This window comes from Equus przewalskii, chromosome 19 (genome assembly GCF_037783145.1).
Source record: "Equus przewalskii isolate Varuska chromosome 19, EquPr2, whole genome shotgun sequence".
Lineage (NCBI taxonomy): Eukaryota > Metazoa > Chordata > Mammalia > Perissodactyla > Equidae > Equus > Equus przewalskii.
Genome location: NC_091849.1, coordinates 32,471,927 through 32,484,099, shown reverse-complemented (window position 1 = coordinate 32,484,099; position 12,173 = coordinate 32,471,927). Strand labels below are relative to the sequence as shown.

General features: G+C 36.8%; 1 protein-coding gene across 1 annotated transcript in view; it reads left to right on the top strand.

Annotated features, from left to right (window-relative positions):
* The window catches only part of TSBP1 (testis expressed basic protein 1), a 69,438-nt gene extending 59,576 nt beyond the window's left edge, over window positions 1-9,862 (top strand). Inside the window, exons 27-28 of the mRNA XM_070583905.1 lie at window positions 70-84; window positions 5,240-9,862. Of these exons, the coding sequence (XP_070440006.1) occupies window positions 70-84; window positions 5,240-7,038 (1,814 nt within the window). The 3' untranslated portion in view covers window positions 7,039-9,862. The remainder of the gene's footprint in view (window positions 1-69; window positions 85-5,239) is intronic.
* The last annotated feature ends 2,311 nt before the right edge of the window (window positions 9,863-12,173 follow it).

Here is a 12,173-nt window from a genome sequence, read left to right as displayed (position 1 = left end):
TCACTGGGAGCTGGGTTCTCCTTGAGTTAGAAAATTCCCACTAATCTTTCTTTTGTATTTCATTTTTAGCACTAGCTCCTATGGGTAAGTACCTTAAGTGTTTTCAACTCTGATATTTTTCATTGTTTATGGTTACTTTCTGGCCTGGCTTTTTCTAAAAATTCCCAAAATAGGAACTTGTGGTTCAAAGGTCATTTTAAACATCCTTATTCTCCAAATTCTTCCAATATTTTAAGTAACTATCTTTGGACAAATTGTTGTAGAGGAGATGAAGTTCATACAAATAGATGCCACAATCTCTGGCCATCTTCTAGACTCAGAAAAAGAATCTCCTCACTGACTCTCAGCAAAATATAATGAGAGAAAAATTGGTTTCTGAATGACATTAGTTCTTTGCTGGTTATTTAGAACTCTTTTTTAGTTATAAGTGAGGCCCACGGAATCATATTAATAGAAAAAAAAACTAGTTAAGAACAAAATCTTACCTACTTTCTATTGCTTTCCAATAAATTCACCTTTGAGGGAAAGTAGGTATTGAGCACCTCCTACATACTATGCACTGTGCTAGGCATTTTCAAAAAACTTCTATCTTATTATTACCATAGCCCTACCTGGTAGCTACTATTATCCCCCACTTTACAGATCAGGAAACTGGTTCAGACATTTGCCCGGGGTTAAAGAGTTGGTAAACAGCAGTGTCAGGATCTAAACCCAGGACTTTCTGTATACGAAGTACACGCTCTTTCCACACCAACACATTGCCTCCTATACCAAACCACAAATGCCTTTTTGGTGATTAGTCCTGAAACTTTATCTATAACTCAAGTGCTTGTAAAATACAAATATACATCTACTAAAGAAGCTGTATAATTAAATATACACAAAAGAATCCTTTTAAAAATAGAAGACATCCCATTTAAATTAATGTTTGGCTTTTGACTTTTCTAAATTCAGATTTCTCTATATAAGGATTATCTAATGCATGGCTTAGTTCTTCAAGGAAATCATGTAAAACAAAATAGAATAATTTCTAAAACTCTGTAAATATATAATCATAAGAAGCAAGTAAAACTTAGATGTGGTGAGATACATTTCAAGCATCTCAAACATTCTAAACATGGACAAACACAAAATATGTCTTTTTTATCATGTTTAAGCTTCACTCTTCTTTCTCAGTTCACACTAAAAGGAGGGCGGGTTTGTGAGTGTAGGGGAGGAGATGAAGTTGAAAGGGACAATTATTTTCTTTTGATTCACAATACAAGAAACAATATGCATTCAGAGCAGTCATGATGTGTCTGCATCACGTAAATGTCCTCCCTACATGGGGAAAGTGGTAAGACTGTGTGTTTTCTTTACAAAAAGAAAGAGCGCCATGAGAAGGGATTGCATAGGCCAAGTCCCTTCCTGGAGGCGAATTAGTTTTTAATGAATATGTCTTTTTAAACTGCCAGAAAAAAATCAGTTTAAACTATATTTTAACATTTGTCTTGTAAAAGATATATTCTTATTGACACTATTTCAAACATATTCCTCCCAGTTGATATTTTTAGTAAAAGGAGGTTAAGGTTTAATTCATTGTTCAAAGAAAGACTTAAGATACATCATCCCACCAAACTTCATCATTCTCTCAAGTTGTCTCTTATTTTCTCACCTCCACATTCAGCTAATAAATATATGATCTTTTAAAATGTAAATTCACGGCCTAAAAACTATAGTGATTCATCTCTCTAATGCTTAACAGATCTTTTAGAGTCTAGATCTGATTGTGCTCTCCCTGACAGCCACTGGATTAAGAATCTAGTAAGATTAGTTTCCTAATAAAGCCCATGGTCTATTTTCTCCATTATTTTAAGTATCATATAACTAGAATTCTTAACGTGATAGTTATTTCATGATATCTTTCAGCTTTAACAAAAATTAACCCAATTTAAAATTTTTAATCAGCCTGAATATGTTACAATGATCACCAAGGTTTTGATTAAATCTTTCAAATGTGTTAGAATTTTGTTATATAGGCTACTGCCTGCAATAAACGGACTTTCAGCCAGGGCTTACTAATCTTCATATTATGGACATTATGAGGTCCAAGAGAAAGAAAAGATTTTTTCACTATCTAGAAATCTGGGAGAAGAGAGAGAAGAACTTAGAATTTGGTAGAATATGATTTGCAGCCTACTTCTGCAATGCAAAGTTGACATAAAAGTGAATCTCACTTTATGGGATAGCCAGGTTCCTGAAAAGTAAATCTTAACAAAACTACTATTAATTAAGTTCAAGATAGAAAATATATAGCAAAGATATTAAAACAATCAAAAGTATGAAGACACTATTAGAAGTGACTAGAGGTATTTTTCAGTGTAGTGGGGAAAAGAATAAAATTCTTTTAAAATCTATAAAACTTGGACAGGTGTAGCTAGGATAAACACTGATTGTTTCATTAAATCCTAGAATTCTTAATTTTGATTAACAAAATCTATATAATTTAGGAGGTAAATTTAGGTTAAAAAAATGGGTCATGCCATTGTCATTCCAAATTGTTCTCCAGTGTTCTTTAATTATTTTTGATTGAGTTGTAGTTATTTTCAAATATTGAATTTAGAAAGAAGAAAAAGCAGCCCCAACATCGGGAATTGGTCTCACACTTACAACGAGGCCTCAGTGTTGTTAGAAGCTGGCCTGGTGCTCACCACTGGGCATGCTATTCTCCTGTTGGACAGAAGTTATCTCACAGAACATTAACATCAGACAAGCACACTCTGAGAATGAAAAAGTGAGACAAAACAAGACCAACATGTCGCTTTGTCTAAGCACAGACAAAAACAAGTCACTGCACAACACACAAAATACCAAACTTCTCCCCGTGCTGGCTCATATGAATGACTGCTGCTTCTTTCAAACTACAGCTCTATCCTTTCTGTGGTCAGCCCTGTCTACAGATAAGATTTATCAAGATGCCCAATCATAGAATTTCCCCCACTTCCTGACAACAACCAATCTAGAGTGAGCCTCTCTTTCCACAGATCCTCCTCAAAATCACCCAACCAAAGTGCAGATCCTTCATATGTTCTAACACTTTCACACAAAGACTCCCTGTGACCCTGATGGTGTGTGTTCTCCCTCCCAGCAACAAGTAATAAACCCAACTTATTTGCCCACAGAAAAAAGGGGTCATGCACTAGTATACACAGCAGTAAACATGAAACAAATTACCCTCAAGGGATGATAAAACTAAAAATATTCACCTAACAAGACAAATCAGCTTGTTTAGGAGTACAGTCCATAGAATTAATAAGGTTAGAAGCTTCAATGGAAAAACACACTCTTCTCCACACCACATCCCCAGACAAAATAAGCATCCATTGGTAGTACTGTCGGATATCAAAATATTCTGGACTGACTGTCTTTCTCAACACAAAAATACTTGGGATATATTACCATTGGTTTTCATTAGGAAATTTGAAATGGGATTGCCTAGAATAAAATTTCATTACCCATATCTTTGTGAACTAGTGCTAGGGAGGAAAATACACAAAAGGGCTCAGAAAGTATTACTGCAAGGTTCCTAATGTTATTTTTATTTTGGTGTCAAAATTTAAAATACCAAAGAGAAAACATTAAACTACAACATCCCTTTGATTTATAGTTACTTTTCTACCTAATATAGGTGTGTTTCACTTTTTTCAACTGGTAAAATTCAGTTTTTCAAGCATCAAACCCTAAATGTACCAAAAAACTTTCTATGTAAAAAAAAAGGCAAATAATTAATTTTTAAGTGAGAAATCTTCCTGTAATGTAATTAACCATTGCTCTAAATTATTTGGTTGGAACTAAGAATGCCTTGTCTTGATAGATCTGAGAGAGTTTTGCGTGCACCTTCTCATCTGTGGTACTAATAGCCAGTATCAATTCACTACTTACTATGTTCCACACACTGTACTGAGGGCTTTACTTAGATAACATTATTTCATCCTCATAGTGCTTCTCTGAAGGAACTACTACCATAGCTCCCATTCTACAGATAAGAAAGTGCAGTTTGTCCAAGGTCACTCAGCTCCTTAGGTGTGGAGCCAGGATTTCAACTAGTCTGACTGGAAAGCCCATGCTCCTTAAACATTTATCTAGAATCCTTAAATAACTCTACAAAGTGGGTAGAGCAAACTAAATATGAGGACAGTGAGTCTTTGGGGATTAATTGATTTACCCAAATAAACCCAGCTAGCATGGATACTAAACCCAGTTGTTCTGATTCAGCTTTTAATTCAGTATTCTTTCTACTACATCGAATATTAAATATTACTTTTCCTCAAAGCAAGGCATGCTTCTGCTCCACAGCAAGAATTCATTCAATTCTCCTTGGTAGCATAGAGATTGTTTTTCCTTAATTCAGGGAACCAAATCACTAAACAAAAAAAAAAAAGCAGAAGCTAACAAATTCAAGTTTATTAGATCACACACAAATTGAGACATAGCAGAGCTAATTTACTTATACATGATAAAAGGGACCTAAAATTTTTGCAAAGTGAGTTAGCAAATATTACAAGAAGCAGTCTAAGGCATTGGTTAAAACTGAATTCTAAAGTCTGACTACTCAGGTGCAAATCCCAGCTCCACCACCTACTAATTCCGTGACCATATTCACATTCATTTAAGCTTTCTATACCTCAGTTTCTTCATCTGTAAAATGGGGATAATAATAGCACCTACCCTATACAATTGTTGTGAGGATTAAATGAGTTAACACATATAAAGTGCTCAGAATGTTGAGTGCCTGATGTATGGTAAGCTCTCAATAATTATCATTTAGCACTATTATTACTTTTGCATAATTATAGACACTTTTATTCAATATGGAAATCATATTTTGAGTTTCCTCTAAGAACAGCTATCACTTCTTTCCACAATTTTTCCTAAAAATAAATTCTCTTTTCAGAATATGTTCTCCTTTAGCTATTAAGCATTACTCATTAGCCACCATACTTAACAAATGCCAGTTCATTTATAGTACATTTTACTTTTTCTTTCATTAATCTTCCAATTTATTGAAAAGAGTCTGAAATGTTATTGATATTTATATAATTTTATATGTAGAGTTCCACCATTTTATATTTTCAGGAAAATCTCAAGTTATCTCCATTTTTTCAGTTTAAGACAAAAAAAAACCAATATCAAGAAAAAAAAGTAGAAAGAAAGAGAAAGTACTTTATATCTTAATTGTGCACTTTTCTTGTGTGCTCAGTTATATTTCCAGGTTACATGGACAGAGAACTTGCAAAAATATCAGATTCCAAAGGCCAGATTCTAAAAAGTAAAGGCACTACAAATTCTCAGAGTAGCCAAGAAGAAAATAAGGAAGCACTAAAGAAGGAAAACTTATTCATAGATTCTGATGAATCCTTAACATCAAGACATGAAATGGAGTCAAAAAGCAAAGCAAAAGGTATTGAACTGGAGAAAGGCAAGACAGGAATGGAGGTCAAGGTAAACAAGAGTGACGTTAGGATACCAAAAGGACAGGAGGCCCAAGTAAAGAATAACAAAGCCAAAATAACACAAGGACAGGAGGCCCAAGAGAAGAAGAGTGAGGCCAGAATACCACAAGGACAAGAGGCCCAAGTAAAGAAGAGTGAGGCCGGGATACCACAAGGACAGGGCTCCCAAGAGAAGAAGAGTGAGGTCAGGATACTAAAAGGACAGGGGTCCCAAGCAAAGAGTGAGGCTGGGATGCTAAAAGGACAGGGGTCCCAAGAGAAGAAGAGTGACGTCAGGATACTAAAAGGACAGGGGTCCCAAGTAAAGAAGAGTGAGGCTGGGATAACGAAAAGACAGGAGGTCCAAGATAAGAGTGAGGCCAAGATACCACAAGGACAGGAGGCCCAAGACAAGAAGAGTGAAGCTGGGATACCACAAGGACAAGAGGCCCACAAAATGAGTGAGGCCAGCATACCACAAGGACATGAGGCCCAAGAAATGATGAGTGACGCCAAGTTACCACAAGGACAAGAGGCCCAAGAAAAGGAGATTGAGGCCAAAATACCACAAGGACAGGAGGCCCAAGAAAAGAAGAGTGAGGCTGGGAAACCACAAGGACAGGAGGCCCAAGAAAAGAAGAGTGAGGCCGGGAAACCACAAGGACAGGAGGCCCAAGAAAAGAAGAGTGAGGCCGGAAAACCACAAGGACAAGAGGCCCAAGAAAAGGAGATTGAGGCCAAAATACCACAAGGACAGGAGGCCCAAGACAAGAAGAGTGAGGCTGGGATACCACAAGGACAAGAGGCCCAAGAAAAGAAGAGTGAGGCCGGGAAACCACAAGGACAAGAGGCCCAAGAAAAGGAGATTGAGGCCAAAATACCACAAGGACAGGAGGCCCAAGTAAAGAATAATAAGGCTGGGATACTACAAGGACAGGAAGCCAAAGAAAAGAAGAGTGAGGCTGAAATACCACAAGGACAGGAGGCCCAAGACAAGAAGAGTGAGGCCAAGACACCACAAGGACAGGGGTCCCAAGAAAATAAAAGTGAAGCCAGGATACTAAAAGGACAGGGGTCCCAATTAAAGAGGAGTGAGGCTGGGATACCACGAGGACAGGGGTCTCAAGGAAAGAAGAGGGAGGCCAGGATGCCAAAAGGACAGGGGTCCCAATTAACGAGGAGTGAGGCCAGGATACCACAAGGACAGGGGTCTCAAGGAAAGAAGACTGAGGCAGGGATACCACAAGGACAAGGGTTCCAAGGAAAGAAGAGTGAGTCTGGGATATCGCAAGTGTCAGAAGCCCAAGACAAGAAGAGTGAGGCCAGGATACCACAAGGACAAGGTTCCCAAGTAAAGAAGAGTGAGTCTGGGATATCGCAAGTGTCAGAAGCCCAAGACAAGAAGAGTGAGGCCAGGATACCACAAGGACAGGAGGCCCAAGTAAAGAATGAGGCTGGGATACCACAAGGACTAGGGTCCCAAGTGAAAAAGGAGAATTCTGAGGAAAAGGAAAGCAGACCAAAGAAAAGGGAGATGCAGAGAAGAATGAAGATACAAAATAAATAGATGCTAAAAACAAGAAAGGTGATGAAGGAAAGCACAAAGTAAAAGGAAAGAAAGAATCAGAAGTCAAGGGTTAAAAAGCAAAAGGTTCAGTGACAGGCAAAGGCAAGTAAAGGAAGGAAGTACAACAAAAAGGTCGAAGAGTAAGGGTAAATAAAAGGAAGACCCATAAGTCAACTGATTATTATGATTCCCATCCTCCAGATACAAGTCATATCCCAGCCATTGCCTAAATAGATCACAATTATAGAATCCATTTAACCTATACCTCTGCAGAGTTTCTGCTCTTTACACGTTTTACCATTTTTAGACCTCTCAGCCACAACCTCAGCTTTCAACTGTTTTGTAAGTTGGTACTTATTTAATCAAGAAAGACTGGATTTTTTCTGAAATAAAACATTTTGATTAAAGAAATCCTTTAACAAGTATATCTCTGTGATAGCCTAACCAATCAACCAACCAATAATTCCTCACAGTGGCCTAAAGTTTGCAAAGCACTGTTCTAGCACTAAGGGGCAAACAGAAAAATCTAAGTCTGAGTCTGTGCAATCAAGTAGCTTGTAACATATATAGTGATGTGTAAAAATTAAAATATGTGTCAAAATATAGTTTAGATGGACAATATAATACAAGTTAGCAACCTCTTGGGAGGAGAAGGTAAAGGAGATACCTTCATTGGAAGAGAGTGGGATATATGATGTGTCGTAAAAGATGGTAAGATACTGACATGCTGAGTGAAGTAGAAAGAGTGGAAGAAAAGAAAAGGGATTAAAGACTGCCACACCATACTCTAGACAATGTTATTGCTGCAGCAGGCTCATGAGAAGCATTCCGGGGTATAATTTTCAAAAGGAGGGTTAGAAGAAGATTCTGAAGAGATCTGAAAAACAAACCAGGAAGTTATATTCTACTCATTGGGCAACTGAAAGCTTTCTGAGTTGTTTGAGAAGGAGAGTAAAGTGAACAAGATCACGTCACAGAAAAGAATGTTAACCTTGCGATTGTGCAAAATAGACTGGAGAAACATCATAGGTAGTAAATCTAGTTAAGAAGTACTTGGAATAGTAAGCAATGGAAAGAGAATAAATAGAAGGGATAGATGTGAGATATTTTTTCAAAGAAAAATCACTACGTCATGACTGACTATACATGCATAAAGAACAGGACAAAGACAAAACAACTGACGACACCATAACTTTTGAAACTGAGTAACAGAAAATCAATAACAAACTAGGAGCTAGTTTGTGGGACAGGGAGACAATAATAAATTGTTGAGTTTAAGGGGACAAACAATAACACTTATAATTTGAGAGGTGTCAGTCCAATGGAGGTAACAATTGAAGCCGTAAGAGTAAATGAGCTCCCCAAAGGAGAAAGTACAGAAGTAGCAAAAGCAGAGGTCCAAGAACCGAGTCTGTTCTATGTAATAGGCTAAAGAAGAAAATTAACTAAGTTATGGGAAGATACAAGGAATATCTGTATAATGAATGTTCTGATAATTAAGGAAGATGAGAGTTTCAAAAGTAAAGGATAATTAAAGTATAGCTGAGACTTCAAGAAGAATAAGGACTGAAAGAGACCATTGTAGTTGCTACTTGGAGTTGGCTAATAAACGCGTAAAGAGCACTTTCCAAAGAGAGGTAACTAGGAGAAGGAATTTAAACAGGCAGAATATAGAAACACAAGTAAGTAGCTGCAGGATGTGCCTTCCAATAAAATTAATTTTATCACTTTAAAAGTATAGTTTTTAGGAATTTTATTTTTATATTACTCTGTTCTGTGCCGGTTAGCCCATACTCTGAATATTTCGTTCAGTTCTGTCACGGGATATGGATAAACTAGGGTTTCTTCAGGGGAGAAAGACCGTGATGGTAAGGGGACTCAAATCACTTCAAGTAAGCAGGAATTTTCACAGTTTCACCTGGGGGAAAAGAAACATGCAAGGAGGCAACGAAAATTATTTTCAAATATATGTTGGTACAACATGGATTAGAATATTTTGTATGGCCCCAAGGAAATAAGACCAGTGAACGGAAGGTTCAAGGTAACAGATTTTTATCTCATCATAAAGGGAATTAGGATGCCTAAAAGAATCTAAGCAAGAATTTAAGACTGCAGGATCATTTGGTGCTGCAGAGGAGATTCTTAGGAATCTGCTGAGTGGTTAGAATAGATTATCTTTATGGTTCCTTCCAAATATGAGTCTATAATTCAAAGTATATAATTTTTTGGACTAACTAGATGTCTTCCAAGGAAGCTTTTCAAACCATCTACTTTAATATGCTAGGATTCTTTAGAAAAGTTTGGCCAAAAAAGAGGAAAACCTGGGCCAGCCCCGTGGCCAAGTGGTTAAGTTCACACGCTCTGCTTCGGCAGCCCAGGGTTTCAGCAGCTGGGATCCTGGGTGACGACATGGCAGGGCTCATCAAGCCATGCTGAGGCAGTGTCCCACATAGCAGAACCAGAGGCACTCACAACTAGAATACACAACTGTGTACTGAGGGGCTTTGGGGAGAAGAAGAAGAAAACAAAACAAAAAAGACCAGCAACAGATGTTAGCTCGGGTGCCAATCTTTAAAAAAAGAAGAAAAATTTTAGTCCCTGCCCAAAGTATAAAACGTTTCATAAATGGTTCATGCTACCTAATCACAAGCTGAAGAGAGCAGCTCCACATCTTCCAGTACAACCCATACCACTGTGTGGATCCCTACTGTGTGTTCACAGACCTGCCTCAGATGTAGAAGCCTAAGTTAATTTTAAAATTCACAAAACCATGAGGCTTTCGATGAACCACATAGATTTAGCAAGACTGAATTGCAAAAAAAAAAAAAAAGGAGGGGAGGAGCAAGGACAAATATTAAACATGAAATTTTTATCTTGTAAGTTACTTCTATGTCTCTGGAATACACACATTTAGAGGTTTTACCAGCCTTAGTTGACTTATCTCTTGCATATATTATGCTATTATCAGGGGAAAATGTGACCAGAAGACTTTTCATATAATTAAAAATATCTAGGTTTTAATGATCCTTGAGTCATTTTTCTCTAGCTCTTACTGGTCCATGTGGCAGCTAGCTAGTAGGTTTTAGAAGGCTGTGACAAATGCAGCTTCTCAGATTTCCGCTAAGAAGCAAGGACCCTTTCAAGGTAACTTCTGAAAAACAGTAAACAGACTTTAGCAATCAAGCTCAGTTGATGCCATATCTGAGTGTATATCCCCTGAACCAAGGATTCAGAAGAGAGGAATCCATAGAAACCTTCCTGTATCTTCTCCATAACTTCTAACTTGCAGTCAAAACATTTTCATTCCCACTAGATCTTTGAAGGCAAGTCATACAATAAGAAACTCCAACTACAAAAACTGTGTGAACCATCCTCTAAAAGGCCACCAAAAAAACAGGTCAATTAAAAACAATTGTTAATCCTTCCTTAAAGATACAGGTACAGAAATCATAAAGGACTCCCAAAAAATGAAGGAGAAAAGAGTGAGCTATCAAAATGGCATCATGTTTAGCAAAATGATGCAAATATTAGGAAAATGAATAAGTATATATACTTTCAAGGTAGTTTAGATATAAAGGTAGGAATTAACAGAAAATCAACAGTGGTAAATTTTGTTTTACAAATAAGCTAACACAAATGTCAAATGCCCTGTTCACAAGACCAAGCAGAAACATGCATCAAAACTTCAAGTCAGGTGCTAATAGAGCGGATCTTAAAAGCTCTCATCACAAGGAAAAAAGAAAATTTGTAACAATGTGAGGTGATGGATGTTAACTAAACTTATTGTGGTAATCATTTCACAACATACACATATGTCATATCATTATGTTGTACACCTCAAACTTACACAATGTTATATGTCAACTATGTCTCAATAAAACCAGGGGGAAAAGTCAAGTATTACACCTTAAATACATACAATTTTCATTTGTCGATTATACCTCAATAAAGATGGGGGAAAAAAAAGAATGAGTGGAAGTGTTACCATTAGTAATTTTATGTTTAGAAGAAGAACATAAGGAAAGTACAAAAGTGAGTTTAGAGATAACAAAGATAAATAAAAGTTGCAAAGATATTGGGAACTAATTTATGTAAAATCAGTTAGTGTGGCTCCTATCCCAACTAAAGATCTCCTGGGTTAGAATTGCATTAAAAATGCAGTTTCCCATAGCCCCAAATGTCTCTCACTCCAGGTTATAATTGGCATATCTAGGAAGTGAATCAGGGAGCTGGTGAAAGAAAAGAAGTACAGAATTTAAAAACATGATCCAATCGGATAAAAGGATAAATTTAAAAAATGATCAGAATATTCAGTTTTATATTTGATGAATTCCATTACTCTCCCCCTCTAAGACAGTCAAGGATAGGAAAAACAACCAATGTCCCTGCTCTCTACCTGGGAGGTTTCAATTAGTTTTTGAAGAAATATAAGCCTATTCTTTTAGCACTTAAAGAATAAAGATATTTTAATCCATCATCATCCAGAAGCCTAAGCATCTGCCAAGACTGGGAAGTCAAACCTAAAAGATGCCACATTACAGATTATATACTTCGTAACACAGGTCTCAAAACTATTTTACTTAAATCTTTATTAAATTTCAAAAATTAAAAACTCACAATGTTATCAGTGTTAACTTCCTCTGAATCTCTCCATATCTTAACACATGCTCATATAAACATATATGCAAATAGGGTCAAATTGTATACATTATTCTGCAACTTGATTTCTTCACCAAACAATATATCATGTACATCACTCCAGGTCTAAAGCATTAGCATAGCATTCAGCAGTGTGGATGAACTGTTGCTTATTCATTTCCTTAAAGATGTGCGTTTGGTTTGTTTCCAGCTTGTTGCCACTGGCCAAATGCTGCTGCAATTGCCAGGTGGTACTGTAATAAACATCTTTGCACATGATGAGACTTTTATTTATCTAGGCTAGATTTCGAAAAGCGGTATTGCTAGGTCAAAGGAAATATGTATTTTTAATGTTAATAGATATTACCTAATAATTTTCCTCCAAATTTGCAATAATTTACAGTCCAATAGGAGTGTGTGTGAGTTCTGTTTTCCCCACACTTTCTCGACGGTGCTGCAAACAGCACTATTTTCAATTTTTGTCTATTTAATAAGAA